The 16,351-nt window shown below is 40.7% G+C and overlaps 2 protein-coding genes across 5 annotated transcripts; one reads left to right on the forward strand and one right to left on the reverse strand.

The window, feature by feature from the left end:
- Positions 1-842: 842 nt before the first annotated feature.
- Positions 843-2,768, forward strand: BNAC07G05030D. Its single transcript, XM_013887226.3, has 2 exons — positions 843-971; positions 1,089-2,768. The coding sequence occupies exon 2, from the start codon at positions 1,102-1,104 to the stop codon at positions 2,506-2,508; it is 1,407 nt and encodes a 468-aa protein (XP_013742680.1). The 5' UTR covers positions 843-971; positions 1,089-1,101; the 3' UTR covers positions 2,509-2,768.
- Positions 2,769-3,001: 233 nt separating this feature from the next.
- Positions 3,002-6,879, reverse strand: LOC125574972 (E3 ubiquitin-protein ligase MBR1-like). 4 transcript variants are annotated; one of them, XM_048771841.1, is made up of 8 exons: positions 6,633-6,879; positions 6,477-6,558; positions 6,341-6,405; positions 4,716-6,249; positions 4,349-4,399; positions 3,961-4,059; positions 3,741-3,884; positions 3,002-3,411 (listed from the first exon to the last, which is right to left on the reverse strand). In XM_048771841.1, exons 4-8 carry the CDS (start codon positions 6,186-6,188, stop codon positions 3,280-3,282), a joined length of 1,899 nt encoding a protein of 632 aa, XP_048627798.1. In that variant the 5' UTR covers positions 6,189-6,249; positions 6,341-6,405; positions 6,477-6,558; positions 6,633-6,879; the 3' UTR covers positions 3,002-3,279. The 4 variants fall into 4 exon arrangements, with proteins under 4 accessions (XP_048627798.1, XP_048627800.1, XP_013742683.1 ...); XM_048771843.1 differs by having other exon boundaries at positions 6,483-6,558; positions 6,633-6,878; XM_013887229.3 differs by having other exon boundaries at positions 6,477-6,549; positions 6,633-6,834.
- Positions 6,880-16,351: the final 9,472 nt, after the last annotated feature.

Raw genomic sequence — 16,351 nt, forward strand, 5'->3', positions numbered from 1 at the left:
AGTTCACATCATGGGCGAGTATGTACGTGTTTTACTTCTTTTTCCTTCATCATCCAACAGTTTTTCCCACTGGGTTTTTTTCTGATGAAAGTTTTCAAATTAGGCAAACTCCAAAGCGGGATTACCGCACTCTGTATGGTTTGGCAAATTTCCAATGGTGTAGTTTTATACAAATCATTTTAATGGATGTCCATAACCTTGCCCAATCCTCAAGGAGAATAAATCATGTATATATAGTCTTCCAAAGAGAGAGAGATCGGCCAAAACAGAGAGCTTGTTTTTCCTTTTTTCCTTTTTTCTTTTCTCTTTGTGTTTATGATTTGTAATCCTTTGCTTTTATCTATTTTGTATTCTCTATATAAAGGGTACCCTTTATAATTAATAAAATAGGAGGTGTTATTGGTTTATATTTAATTGATTGATTCCATCTGTCTTCTCCATATAGATTAAATCCTGCTATCAAATCCAAAGGTTTTCCCTCGGATTTGAGTCTTTGTATTCTTAACTAAAAAATCCAAACAAATCCATTCACATCCATTATAAAATCAATATATTAGTAAATCCGTGCGATTGAATAACACTTGATTTGATACAAAATTTATAAATCATTAAACCAATAACACATGATTTTAATACAGATTTGAAAATCATATAACCAATAACACTAGATTTAGTTCGATTTTCAAATCCATTAAATACAACAACCAAACCCCTACTAAGAACTTAGTGATTCTAAATCCTAAGTTTTACGAACAAAAACAAAAGTTTTCAAAGAAGATAGAAAATGGCGGAATGGGCTTTTAGGTACTACATAAGCCCACGAAAGAGAAACCTTAGAAAGAGAGTCGGTGAAAGCTCCCAAACCATTTTAATTTCCTTTTTCAGCCGGAGAAGAAATATCATCTTTCCCTGAGATTCTGCAGAATCGTGAAATCTCTCTCTCATCTTCAAGATCCGTCTCTGTGCATCAGGTACTATGCTTTCGATCTGCTTAATCTTCATCTCAATTTCTCTAATTACGCTGAAGAAAAACTTTCATCCCTAGCTAAAACCAAACCTAATCGAGTAGTTTGTTTGTTTGTTAATAGAAGGCAGCCATTGATGATGATACAAAAAGCTATGTCACCAACAGAAACAGCGATCGTCTCCGTTGATTCCTTTGCAAGCGATTTCAACCTAATGGCTGCAACACAGAGACGCGAAGCTCCTCTAGCAGTCCTCTGGGACATCGAAAACTGTCCCGTCCCCAGCGACGTACGTCCCGAAGACGTAGCCAGTAACATCCGAACCGCTATACAGCTCCATCCAGTGGTCTCCGGCTCGGTGGTCGTCTTCTCAGCCTTCGGCGACTTCAACGCCTTCCCTCGCCGTGTCAGAGAAGGCTGTCAAAGGACAGGTGTCAAACTCGTCGATGTACCAAACGGCAGGAAAGACGCAGCTGATAAAGCTATCCTGCTCGACATGTTCTTGTTCGTGCTTGACCATCCTCCTCCTTCCACTATCGTTATCATAACTGGAGATGTTGATTTCGCTCCCGCGCTTCACGTGCTTGGCCAGCGTGGGTACAATGTGGTTGTTATTATACCTTCGGGTGTGTACGTTAACCCGGCTTTGACTAGTGCTGGTAAGTTTGTTTGGGATTGGCAAAGTATTGTTCACGGTGAAGGGTTTGTGCCGTTACCGAGGCCTCGTGTTGGGACCTATCTGATGGGATGTGGTAGTAATAATCTTGATGGGGCGGTGAATGAAGATGAGACGATTCTTTATAGAGGTGTGTCTCAGAGTTTTTATAGTAGAGAAGCTTCGTCTTTGATGGTTTCTCAGTTTCAGAATGAGTGTAGTAGCAGTAGCAGCATGATGCCGTCTTGTTATCCTCCTCCTGGTCACCTTGAGTCAACCATGTGGGTAGCGCCTGGAGATTTGAATGGTTTGAAGGGACAGCTAGTGAAGCTTTTGGAGCTTTCGGGTGGGTGTATGCCTCTCATGCGTGTTCCTTCCGAGTACCAAAGGAATTTTAGTAAACCCCTTTTTGTAGCGGATTATGGTTCGCCTAAGCTTGTGGATCTTTTCAAGAAGATGGGTGATGTGATTGCAGTGGATGGTAAAGGCAACAAGAGGTTTGTTTATCTTCGGAGCTCCAGAACGAGCCGTGTCTCCCCTCCTTCTCCTCCGCCTGTGGTTCTACTGAGGAGAGATAATAAAGGCAAAGATATCACCGTCGCTACCAATGGAGGAGTCTCATCTGATGAACTCTCTGATACTGGTTCGGTTCAAAGCGAGAGGAGCCTGGAAGAGTTCAAGTTCGAGTTGCAAGACATTATGGTTAGCTATGGTTGTCGTGTGCGGATGGATTGTTTTGAGGCGGTATACAAGCAAAGGTACAAGAGGTCACTGGATTACATGAAGATGGGCATGGATCAGTTGGAGCAGCTTTTTGACAAGTTCAGCGATGTTGTTGCCATATATGAAGATCCTGTTACAGGGACCAAACTCATCAATGCCATTTAGAGGAGCCCAGCTCTGATGAGACGGTGCGTTTTCTTTCAAGTGTTCTTTCTCATTGCGAACAAGCAATGTCAGCGCTTTGCCTGAGCAGGCCGAGTTTTATTGTACATGCTCTTTACTCTTTCCTTAGACAGAAGAGTTTAATACATAAGCTTTGTTTCTCTAGTCTAAGCATTTCTACTGCTCAATTCTCAAAAACAAAATATTTGTAAGAAATTTAAAGAATCTTATTAAGAAATCAACTGTGAACTATTACAAAGGAATTATTCTCATTGGGAACAAGAGCTTAAATTGAGACGCATGATATCTCTAGTTTAAGCATTTCTACTGCTCAATTGTCATAAACAAAACATTTGTGAGAACTTTAAAGCATCTTATTATGAGGGAATTATTCTCATTGGGAACAAGAAATGTGAACTTTTTTATTCTACATGATATCTGTAGCTTAAGCATTCCTACTTTTACTTTTGAGAAAATTTGAAAAACAAAATCTGTGTAAGAAATTGAAAGGCATGTTATTAAGAAATGAACAATCAACTATCAACAATTACAAAGGATTCTAATGAATTATTCTTTCTCCATGGATATGTTATGAATTTGTTTGTCATAATGTTCTCTTAACAGTGTGACATAACGAGCAAGCATAACAATTAAATATTTGATATGAGAATAGGGATAGATAGAACAGTTCTTTAAAATATTTTTTTTTCTTTTCTTTTGGCATCGAAAGGATGATGAATGGAGCCGGGATGCGCAATTAAGATGAGAGTACCATCACGTTGTTAATGCCACGGTCTTACATATGGGGCAGAGATTCTTGAGCATGACCCATTGCTTGATACAGTCCTTGTGGAACTCATGGCCACATTCCAAGGTCCCAAGATCATCACCTTCTGCATATTCTTCCTGTCAAAACAGCACCAAGAAAAACAGTTCCACATCAGTTCGTGACTTAAGTAGAGACACATTAAGTAGAGACCCAGAAGAAACTAAGTTTTCCAAATCTCAGAAGGCTCCCAAACAACAAACAAACTCTGGTCCAACCTATCTTATCTGTAGTATCCTATTTCACTCCACATGCAAGAGAAACAATAAAAAACCACTTTTCTTATCTTTTATGCTCACTAAGTGTAATTGTCGCGTAAGGAATGGCCTTCTGGCCAAGCTGAGTATACAGATGCATGATTAATGTACAGTAGTGAAAAGGAATACTCTTTAGTTTATAACTAGTTTACCTGACAAATACAGCAAGGCTCCATGTACTGATGCAACTCAGGAGAAGAAGATGTACATTTGTGCTGTTTCATAGTTTTCAGAATGACATCTTCGCTAAGTCCAGTGCTCACATCTCCTATGCGTTCCCCAAGTGCCAATAGCTCCTACATTCATTCCCAGACAACATTGGCAAATGGGAAGATTGCGATTAAACAGTCAAAAAGGAAATTGAATACTCACCTCGTACGACATGTTGTCGACATCAAGGCGCATTTCCCGATGCCTATCGTGCATTTCAGTCATACCCTGGAAGATAAGTGGATCCAACACCATGTAATCCTATCGAATCGAGAAACAGGAAGGTAAGCTACACATGTAATGCTTCAGAAAGGAATAGAAGGAACTCACGAGTGGCTAAGACTATGTTCGTAATGTGAGACCTATAATACTTAAGACTATGATACATTGCAGCTACAAAGATGTCAGGCACTTGTTTGCAGGAAACTATGGTTTAAAGGTTATAAAGCGAAAACGTGTATTCAGGGCAGGACTCCTTCGCACACTTCAGGAAAACAATACTACCAATAAACTGATATAAACAAGAGAATCACTTGTGTCAAAATCATACCTCAATACGTAAACTTTCCCCTCTTCTCATGGCGGACAACACCTGACGTATCTGCGAACAAAAAGAGGAAAGAGTACAGTACAACTCACTATTAAAACTCTTATCGAAGTACAAAAACAAAAAACAAAAGGAGGTTTACAAAACAAGAAACATTTCCCATAACGTTACTATGGTTTGCACTAAGTCATATCAGAATGCACCAAACTGCTCTAGCTCTCATATATTAACTTAGATCACAAAAGTACAAAACCAGATTATATCACAAAAGTAAAACACCAGAAAACATCACCCCCAAGAAATGGTCAAATGCTATTGTAGGCAGTTAAGAATAATCATTAAAGAGCTGAGTAATTTATAGAAGACAGACCTCAGAGATAAGGTGATTCCTTCCATCACTGTCAGCAGCTAAGCTCCTCCCTAAGTGACGCAAGTGGAGAAGCTCATTCTGTCTCTCAGATAACAACCCTGACCTTCTTTGCCGTGAGCGATGGCTCCGGCTATTAGAGCTAGATGGCATTGCAGCCTCATTTGAGGAAAGAGAAGGACCTGTGGGCAATAAGGGACCATGACTAGCAGATTGAGATTCAATACTAGGAAATAAAGACCAAGGGGATAGTTCTGATGCCCTCGTTGGATTATGTATTGGGCCACTCTGAGGAGGAATCCATGCGGGATTTGATGGCTGCTGCTGCCCATGAATAGCTGAACTCGGCCCTCCTCGAGAAGCGAACGGAGAATCTACAGGACTCCCACGTGTGAAACTCCACATGGATTGATCATGCACAGGGTTTCTAATGTCAGTTGGAGGTGCAAACATGGTGGGCTGCTCCGGATTGCTTCTTGGTGTTTCCCACTGTGGCATTTCAACACCCGAAGAACCGCTTCCTCTATCCCAAGAAAACTGGTGTATGTTCCTCGTCAAAGCAGGGTGATGGACTATATTTGTCGGATGCTCACCACTGCTTGAGCCACTAGCGAATGCTGTTGACCTCACATCTAGAGGATCTACAGAGGAAGGAGCGTTTAATAGTATATTCTGTTGCAAAGAGCCAGTGGGACGCACAGAAGTTCCACCAAGTGAAATGCTGAATGCTACAGACTCCTGAGGCTGCCTCGGATTTAACCTTCTGCCAGGTCTTGACGAAATGTCAGTGTTTCTTACGGAATGAAAAGCATTAGTTGAAGCCACCGATCTAGCTCCTCCAAACATGGGTTCTGTCCGGCCAAAATGATTACTAGTAACATTCGGAGAAGTTTGTGAGGGTGTTGAAGCACCATAACGAGGATGACCTGCATTCTCGTTCTGAGAAACGAAGTCAGGAGTTTCACCAGAGAAAGAGCTGCTGGGAACTCCTTCGAGAGCCTTTCTTTTGCAGGACGAACCCCAAAGACCCAAAGAAGAGGCAGGACCACTACTGCTCTCTCCAGCGGCCTGAACTGAGCTTCCTAATGAACTCCCATAGTTACTATGACGGAAAACGACCCCGGAAGTCTGTGCACCGTAACCATCGCTGTCCATGTCCATGCTCATATTCACATGCTGTGGCATAGCGTTAGCGCCTGAACCGCGCAAGAAAGAAGGCCCATCTCTCATGTAACCCCCAGCATATCCATCTTGGGGCAGCTGGTGATTCGTCTCCATTCCCGACGCTGAGCTGGACTCCCCAAATCTCCACCAGTTATGATTTTGAGAAGTCGAGCTTGCGTAGGTTGGTCGTCCTGAAGGCGTACCGCTGTTTGAGAACTCATTGTCTACTAATGGATTCATCTCTGTGTTATAAACCGGTTCATTATCTCCTTGATTCACATCACTATTCCGTGGGCCTTGCATTGGATTCATAACTCTCTGACTATAGAACACAAGCGCACTCGATCAAAAATTACAAGGACTTTGAGGATACCTAGAGAGAGCCAGTCACAGAAACAGAAGAAGCAGACAAGGATATTAATAATAAGCATAAGAAATCCATAAACAAGTGCACAATAATTTACCATTAAGAACATCACAGGAGCAGCCTTCCTTCAGGGTTTGCTTTAGCTCCAAAAGTATAGAGCTTCTGCAAAAGCGTTATTACATTTTAGTACATAAAAACATGATCTTGGCAAATTAAGTTACTGATTCGATTACCCTAACCAAATCGAATCAGATGCCAGATTAAAAATCCAATCTTGCTTAACCTAAAGTGGGTCAATCTCCCGATCTGCCCATCCTGTCGCAAATGCATCAAATCAAGAACGATCTAAACGACGAAGAGACCGATTAAAGAAAAGAAATGGTGGTTACCCGGAACGAATCAAGATCAAAACTGAAACGTATCTCTCCTCGAAATTGAAAACTTGGTGGGGGGTGTCTTTTCCTCTGCACGATCCTCAGTCTCCTTCTCGATTTTCTTTTTTTTTTTAAATGCAAAAGTTCTCTCGGAGAAATGAAATGGAAAAGAAGATAAATTGTATGTATTATTTAGAAGACTAAACGCATAAGCGACGATGATGATGGGGCAAGGAGAAGATAAGAGACGTTCATATTTCATGTGACATTTGTTTTCTTCAATATTTTTATTTATTTATTACATTGTTATTTGCAATTAAACGTTGAAAGATTTTGACCCCCAAACACACAAGTTCCAAAAATATAATTTAATTATAATTAACTTTTGAGAAAAAACAAAAATAGCACTAAATCAAGTTTTTGTTCCCAAACTAGCACTCAAGGTCAAAAATCACAAAAATAGCACTTAATGTTTTATCAAAAGTCACAAACTTAGGGTTTAGAGTTAAAGGGTGGGGTTTAGGATTTAGGGTTTAGGGTTTAGGGTTTAGAGTTTAGGGTTTAGGGTTTAGAGTTTAGGGTTTAGGGTTTAGGGTTTAGAGTTTAGAGTTTAGGGTTTAGGGTTTAGGGCTTAGAGTTTAGAGTTTAGGATTTAGAGTTTAGGGTTTAGGGTTTAGGGTTTAGGGTTTAGGGTTTAGATCTGAGAAATGAGGTTTTGGGGATAAGATTTCAAATTTTGAAAAATAAAAAAATTAAACTTTTCAAAGGATAAATTTAGAAATGTGCTATTTTGGTCATTTTAGTTTTTGAGTGCTATTTTTGTGATATAAACTTAGAAAGATGCTATTTTGGAGATTTGCCCTTTAACTTTTGCTATTATAAAGTTTTTCAAATAAATTTTAAGAGATTTTGACCCCAAGATAGACAAAGGGTAGCCGGCTGTCATGGCCATCGTAATTCTACTATCACTTTGTATATTAATCGAGAAACATTACAACACTGTTTTGTAACGATGTGCCACTTTGAAAATGAAATTCATAATTTTTTAAAAAAATATATTGGTTCATGTTAACTTATAATATACATTTTAAAAGAATATTCTCGTACTTTTCTTAAATAAAAACTACGGAATTGCCTAATATGATTAACGTATATATTACAATCAATGATTATGAATAATAAATATTTGATAATAATTTTTGTATCTTAGCTCTTTTTGTTTAATTTTATATTATTAAAAGATATTAAACAACCACATTAATCATATAATAAAATTAATATTTTTTTTCTTATATATTATATTTTGAATTTTTAAAACGACTATAAATTACTAAAAACGTTAAATGTCTCACACTAAAATTTTGTGATCAATGGTTTAATTTTTTTGGTAATAACAAGATACAAATGACCATAATGAATAGGGAGAATTGCCAAGTGTGACTCAAAACTTGGAGTCAAACCAAAACAATACCCCAACTTGGGTCAAAGGCAAAAGTAACCTAAAAGGCTATTGAAATTACAACTATCCCCTTGTGACCAAACAAAAAAACGGAATTTTTTTTACGTTTCTACCCCTCGCAAGTCGTCTGTTTAGACGACTTGAAAATAAGTCGTCCAGACGACTTAACTGAAAGTCGTCTGGACAGTTAGTCTTAAACATAATTTAAAAATTTTGTAAAAAATATTTTGATAAGTGAAAAATGGGAATTATGTAATTAACATATGTCTTAGGAGGTATAAATTAAGATATAACAAATTTCAATTGTTTTCAGCATAGATGAGTGAAAGTAGTGAGTCATGATATTCTTTAGTTTATGTTTCATCAACATATGTTGTAGTATTGTATGTGTTCTTAGGGTTAGATTTTGGAAAGCATTAAAACCGTTTTTGAAAATTTTTAAAATTACTTATGCGTGTTCATTTCTGTGTATAGTAAACACTATTTAAGTATAATTTGATTTTATAACGTGGTTAGTTAGTTAATCTAGTCATTTTAGTTTAGGGGTTCATTTTAGGGTCTAGGACGACTTAATATTTTGTCGTCTGAAAACAGACGACTAAATATTAAGTCGTCTGTTGTACATTATCAGCCAGAATAAGTCGTCTAAACCGGACCAAACCTTAAAGTTTACCAATGTACTTTTAAAGCTAACCGGATTATTTACCCAATATATAAGGTGATTTTTTTTTTTTTGTTTCATTTTTCACGAAATTCAGAAACCCTAACAGTTCTCTCTCAAAGGCGATTTCGAATTCCCACGATTTCCGAACAAACCATCGTTCTCAACGTCAGCTATCTATCTCACTTCATTCTCACCGTTGTCGCCGCAGCTTCTTCTAACCCTAGCGCCGCCGATTCCTCTAAACCCTAGCGCCGCCGATTCCTCTAAACCCTAGCGCCGCCGCTTCCACTATTTCCGAACAAACCGTCGCCCTCGCCACCGTGGTCACCAACGTTCTCACCGCCGCTTCCTCTAAACACTAGCGCCGCCGCTTCTTCTAAACCCTAGCGCCGCCGCTTCTTCTCTGTAAACCTTAGCGCCGTTTCTCTGTAAACCCTAACGCCGCTAAGTCATCAATCTCGAGGAAAAGATGAACATAAAACGTTGTCTCTATCAATTTACTCATTCTCACCGTTTCACGTTTATTTTTTCAGATCTATAACCGCAATGACGAGTACTCCAACTCCTTCTGCGACTGGAAGACTTGTAAGTAATTTAAGTCGTCTGGAAAGTCTTCCAACTGGACGACTTAGTAGATGACTTAAATATAAGTCGTCCATTTGGAAGACTTTCCAGACGACTTAAATTTAAGTCGTCTACTAAGTCGTCTGGACTTATATTGTTGTCTTTGATTATTTTGCAGACAAAAAGGATGGATATTCCAGAACTCCCCCGTAGGTTATACACATCAGGGGAAGAGCCAGAAGCCCACAATAGCATTTCGTATCATACGGATAACAGCAAGTTGCATACTGCTCTTAGGAAAGCTCTTACTGATGACGAATTTGAAGAGCTCAAGGAGTCGAGTTTGGGAGTTTTCATCAAGTTCAAGGAGCAGGGATTTGGTTGGGCTTCAAGGCTGGTTCACTACATGCTCAGTTTCAAGCTGGACATTAAGAAGAAGTATGAGATGTGGTCTCTCGTTGGTCCAGAACCTTTGAGGTTTTCACTGTTAGAGTTTGAAAACCTCACTGGTCTAAACTGCGAGTACATCGAGGACCTTGAGACACCAAAATGTGACGTTACCCCAGAGATGGTTTCTTTCTGGGGGATGCTGGGAGTTCATCTGGAAGCTGGGCCAACTACTGATCAGATAATAGCAGCACTGAAGAGATGCGGGGATTGGTCCAGGGAAGATCGCAAGCGGCTCGCGTACCTCTCCATCTTCACTGGATTCATTGAAGGGAGAAAGTTTTCAACCGCTACACGATCTACTCTGGCAAGGCTAGTGATGGATTTAGAACGGTTTGAGAATTATCCATGGGGGAGAGTCGCGTTTAAGGTGCTGATGGACTCTTTGTGGAACAAAGAAATTGCTGGCTGTTACACCGTGGATGGGTTTATACAAGTTCTTCAAGTCTGGACGTACACAGCTATGCCGGAATTGGGTGCTAGTATTGGTGGTCCCAGAGCAGACAGTCCGTCTCCACCGATACTGGCTTACGAGGGCAGCAGAGGCCGCAGATCAATGAAAGCTGCTATCTTGAGTCAGGTATTTACTTCAATCCAAAAGACTGCGCAGACGACTTATTATAAGTCGTCTGGAAGGTCGTCCAGCTTGACGACTTATCGGACGACTTATAATAAGTCGTCTGGAAAGTCTTCCCAGCTGGACGACTTATTAGACGACTTATTATAAGTCGTCTGGAAAGTCTTCCATCTGGACGACTTATTAGACGACTTATTATAAGTCGTCTGGAAGGTCTTCCATCTGGACGACTTATTAGACGACTTATAATAAGGCGTCTGGAAAGTCTTCCCAGCTGGACGACTTATCGGACGACTTAATTAAGTCGTCTGGAAAGTCTTCCATCTGGACGACTTATTAGACGACTTATTATAAGTCGTCTGGAAGGTCTTCCAGCTGGACGACTTAGTAGACGACTTATAATTAAGTCGTCTATTTAGTATTTTTTTTCAAATATCTAACTCGATTCTTCTATTTACTGCAGACCCGCGTGATCAACTTTGTTGAGAAGGACATTAGTGAAATGTGGCCAAAATGGGACTCTGAGGTTGAGGACCTGCCCGCGGAGAACATCATTAAAGTCATGTATGAGCGGAGACCGTGGAAGTGGACCATGGATTGCTGGGAAGTCACTGGTACTAAGGTCAATACAAAACCTAAGGTTGTGACTCCATCGAAGAAGGCCAAAGAGATGGTTGTGTTGGAGGAGGAGGAGGAGGAGGAAGACAATCCAAGACCTCGGAAGAAAGCTCGTAAAGAGGCTCCTGAAGAGGCTAGAGAAGAGGCTAGAGAAGAGGCTAGAGGGGTGACCAGAGAGGAGTTGGAAATTATGTTCAAGGGCGTAGCTGAGGCTATGAAAAAAGGGTTTAATAAGTGCATGAGGGAGTTTAGGAAGTTGTCTGATAGATTGGAAGCTGTGGAGAAGAAGGTTGGTGTCACCAATCAGGCTACCCCTCCACCTCTAACCAATCAGGCTACCCCTCAAGATAAACAGCCTACCCCTCTTGCCAAAGAAACCGGGGGTAGAAACAAACAGGCTACCCCTCATGCCAATGAAACCGTGGTTAGTAACCAGCCTCCTCCTCATCAAACCAAACAGCAGCCTCCTCCTCCTCAAAAGAAACAGCAGCAGCCTCCTCCTCTTCAAAAGAAACAGCCTCCTCCTCAAAAGAAACAGCCTCCTCAAATCAAATATGTTAGTATCAAATCCAGGGTTAACTAGTTGTCCAGACGACTGTAAAAGTTGTCTGGACGACTAGTTGACCCTGGACGACTTAAACGTAAGTTGTCTGGACGACTAGTTGACCACGGAAGACTTAATTTTAAGTCGTCCAGGGTCAACTAGTCGTCCAGACAACTTTTATTTAAGTCGTCCAGGGTTAACTTGTGTGCAACTTTTATTGCAGAGATGGTTGCCGGAGGATACAGCAACCGAGGCGAACTCGGTAAATAAAGCAGATGGTGTCACCTCCAAAGAGATTGTTGCTGTCACTTCCACCGATCACCAACCGAGCCTCGCTTCCACAGATCAACAACCGAGCCTCGCTTCCACCGAGCCAAGCGATCCAGTTTCACAACCGAGCCTGGTTGTATTGGACAAGCGTGCAAAGAGTAAACGAGCGAAGAAACCTGCTCCTACTGTGAGATCTCCTTATATGGCAGAGAAAAAAAAGATAAAGTGGCAGCCTATAATCCATTTCCGCCAGTAAACAAAGAAAAGTTGAAGGAACTCGCTGATTGGTTGAAAACTGATCCGTAAGTGATTGCTTTACCCATAATAGCTTGATTTAGTCGTCCAAAACTGATTGCTTTTTTGTTTGCAGTCATTATTTAACTAAGATCGAGGACAAACCACGTACATCACCAACAAGGTGGTACCACTTCCTCCGGACAGCCAGAGGATGGCTGGAAGACTGCGTAAGTCTTCTGCACACGATTTAAGTCGTCTACAAAGTCGTCCAAGTAGACTACTTTCCAGACGACTTAAAGATAAATCGTCTGGAAAGTCGTCTACTTGGACGACCACGTAGACGACTTATAATTAAGTCGTCTTCGTCTGGTAACTTCTAACTTGTTATATTTAATATGCAGCATATAGATGCTTGGATTAATGTGCTAAGGCAGAGGTATCAGGAGAACCCACAAGCTTTCAGGAGCGAGCGAATGTGCTTCCTGGATCACAACTTTTCTCAGTCTTGGAGAGAGCAGTATCAGCTCTTCAAAACATCGGAACCTGATCACAAAGGTTTAGGAAGAGTTCTACCTGGTGGGGCGTCGTATTTTTATGACGGATCAATACCTTCATTTTGCCAATCAAACAAGAAGTGGGGGGAGGACATTGATGATATCTATGCGCCAGTGAACTTGGACGACAAGCATTGGGTTGCTATTTGGATATCGATCCCTAAGAGGCACATAGTCGTCTGGGACAGCATACCTTCATCTAGTGTACCAGACGCATGGGATGCGATAATGGAGCCTTTTCTCCAGATGGTCCCTTATCTGCTTGTTGAGTGCGCAGCCACCGACGAAATGCGGGTCAAATACGGGTTGGAGCCATACACATATGAGAGACCGCTGAAAGGTGTACCCACGGCCAACAATGGTGATTGTGGCGTGTACACTGTAAAGTACATTGAATGTCATGCGCTCGGGGGCTCCTTTGACCCTAAAGACTTTGCTAGGTGCAACGCGAAGAAAATGAGGGATAATATGGCGGTGGATATATGGAAGGAGCTTGTTGATCAGCATCTGAAAGAAAATGTGGATGGTGATAAGTTCGTGGGCATGTATGATTAGATTTGTATTTGAACATGATTTTTTAACATGATTTTTGTATTTGAACATGATTTTTAACATGATTTTTGTATTTGAACATGATTTTTGAACATGATTTTTGTATTTGAACATGATTTTTAACATGATTTTTGTATTTGAACATGATATAAGTTGTCTGGAAGAAATAAGTCGTCTGGAAGGTTTTCCAACTGGACGACTTACAAATAAGTCGTCTGGAAGGTTTTCCAACTGGACGACTTACAAATAAGTCGTCTAGAAGGTTTGGACGACTTATTATAAGTCGTCTGGAAGGTTTTCCAACTGGACGACTTACAAATAAGTCGTCTAGAAGGTTTGGACGACTTATTATAAGTCGTCTGGAAGGTTTTCCAACTGGACGACTTACAAATAAGTCGTCTAGAAGGTTTGGACGACTTGAAGGGATAGTAGAAGGTAGTCTAAAAATAAAATACACTTGAAGGGATAGTAGAAGGTCGTCTAAAAATAAAATACACTGGACGACTTAGTAGAAGGTCGTCTAAAAATAAAATACACTTGAAGGGATAGTAGAAGGTCGTCTAAAAATAAAATACACTGGACGACTTAGTAGAAGGTCGTCTAAAAATAAAATACACTTGAAGGGATAGTAGAAGGTCGTCTAAAAATAAAATACACTGGACGACTTAGTAGAAGGTCGTCTAAAAATAAAATACACTGGACGACTAAATATTTAGTCGTCTGGACGGGTAATCAAGACGGGACGACTTAAATTTAGGTCGTCTGGACAACTAGTCAACTGGTTGTGTACATTGTGGTTTCGTATGGCCAGTTTCCTTGCAGTTTGAGCATCTCCGTGCCCTGTGTTTCTTCCTGGGTTTGTGTCCTCTCATCCTAGATAGCTCCAACCAAGATTGCCATCTTGATTTCTTCGGTCTCCCCCGACCACGCTTTAGTTCTGGAGGAAAGCATTCTCGTTCCTCAATATGTTGTGACACGATAGGATATATATTCTCTGAGTATCCTGCATACAGATAATTCTTTGAGTACAGTGGACATACAAGTGTGGAGATATGCAAACCAGCATGTATTCCAGCAGCTATAGCATGAGAGCAAGGTATTTTCTCCACTCCATAGACACCACAATCACACTTTGCATGTTCCAAATCAACCACACAGTCCATTTTGCCACCTTTGACAAAGAAATGCCATCCATCAATTGGTTCGACCGTCATCATACCCGCTATCTCTTCTCGAACAGCAAGCAAGTATTCAACAGCCCGGCTATGTTCAGTTGTGAGACTCAAAGCATCTTGTCTCCTTTTCCAATACCATTTTCCTAACTTCTGCCTTATGAACTCCAGCAGGAACGTAATCGGAAATCCTCTTGCTCGCTTCAGTGCGGAATTAATAGATTCAGCAATGTTGCTTGTTTTTATGTTGAACCTGTTCCCCTTACAATAAACCCTTGACCATAGCCTGACGTCGGCTTTCTCCAAATACGTTGCAAGTTCCGGGTTTGCACTCCGTATCTCAGCCATGTACCGGTCAAAATCGTAAACCGTGTGAGCATAAGCAGCCCCTTTCACCAAGTACATGAGATGTTTCCCTTTAAACTTTTTGACAATGTTATCTTGAAGGTGATAATAACATATTCCTCGGGTTGCCCAAGGAAACACCTTATCACACGCACTTTTAATGGCCTTGTGCCGGTCGGAGACTATCACCAGAGGCTTGTCATGAGATATACAACTAGCCAATTTTGTGAAAAACCATTCCCAAGAAGGTATATCTTCCTCATCCACGATCCCAAAAGCCAATGGGAATATCTGAAAATTGCCATCTTGTGCGGCTGCAACTAACATAGTTCCTCCATACTTTCCACTTAGGTGAGTTCCATCCACCACAATGACCCTTCTCTGATACTTAAAACCTTTGATAGAAGCTCCAAAAGAGAGAAATAGATACTTAAATCTTTTCATAGAATCAAGTTCTATCGCCGTGATAGAATCAGGATTTGCAATGGAGATTTGCTCGAGATATGATGCCAGACGCGAATACCCTTCTTCTGCTGATCCTCTCACCAATCTTTGTGCATATAACAGTGCTCTGTATGAAGTGGTGTAATCAAGCGCCATGCCAAACATGTTCCTCATTGCATCAGTGATATGCTGCGGAGTTATCCCATCAATGATTCCAACACGATCAATGAAAAGACTACCTACATACTTCGGAGTACAGTGTCTCCGCTGAGCGATTCGGTCTCCCGCTGAGCATAAATGTTTTTCCACATACTTTGTTACCCAAAACGTGTTTGTCCCATGTTTGACACTCGCTCTGACCTTCCATCCACAATAGCTAACCGGACATGTTGCCACAACGAGAGTTTTCGTTGATTTGTATAATCTGAAAGAAAACTTACCCCTCACTGCTGCCAACCGCAGCTCTGAAAGCAGTGCACCCTTGCTAACAAAACTCTGGTTGACATAGATGGTACCATTCGATTTTCCTCCTTCAATAGCATTTGTCTTAGCATATGCCTTTTGGATTTCTTCAAAACAAATATTATCATCATCTTCCTCGTCCTCATCTGGAACCTTTCCATAAAGACTGTAATCCCCACCATTCTGATCCGTTTCACCAACAATAGAATTATCAGCATCCTCCTCCCCATTTTCCTCCTCCCCATCTTGATTTTCATCTTCAACAAACTCATTATCACCAACATCTTCATCATCACCACCAACATCTTCTTCCCATTCACCAGCTTCATCATTATCACCAACATCTTTTTCCCATTCACCAGCTTCATCAATATCCCTTTTCTCTGAAACCGTTTCGACCTTGCTGCGGCTTGATACACAAAGACATACTCTATGGGTTTTGAGTATCTCCAGCAAGTTTCGAACTTGTCTATCACTTGTAACATGAATGGGAAGACTGCCTGGAGCCATCATCATTTCTGCTGGTAATGAGTAGCTAATCTCCACACTCACTGTTCTCATGTCCAGGTTATAATCTTCTTGAGCCATTGCAACAAGTTCAGCATGTGTTGAATCTTCATTCAATAAAAACAATCTTGCTCCTTTGAGATCATCAACCACAAAATCCCAACGGAAATCTCTCAACAACCATTCTCCATACACTGCATGTAACTGAAAAATCATCTGCAAATATTCAAAATAAAACACATTAGTAAACATAGAGAAAATGAAGAAGTTCAATAAACATTGCCGCAGACGACTTAGCATTAAGTCGTCCAGAAGACT

Source organism: Brassica napus, unplaced genomic scaffold (assembly GCF_020379485.1).
Source record: "Brassica napus cultivar Da-Ae unplaced genomic scaffold, Da-Ae ScsIHWf_129;HRSCAF=229, whole genome shotgun sequence".
Classification (NCBI taxonomy): Eukaryota; Viridiplantae; Streptophyta; class Magnoliopsida; order Brassicales; family Brassicaceae; genus Brassica; species Brassica napus.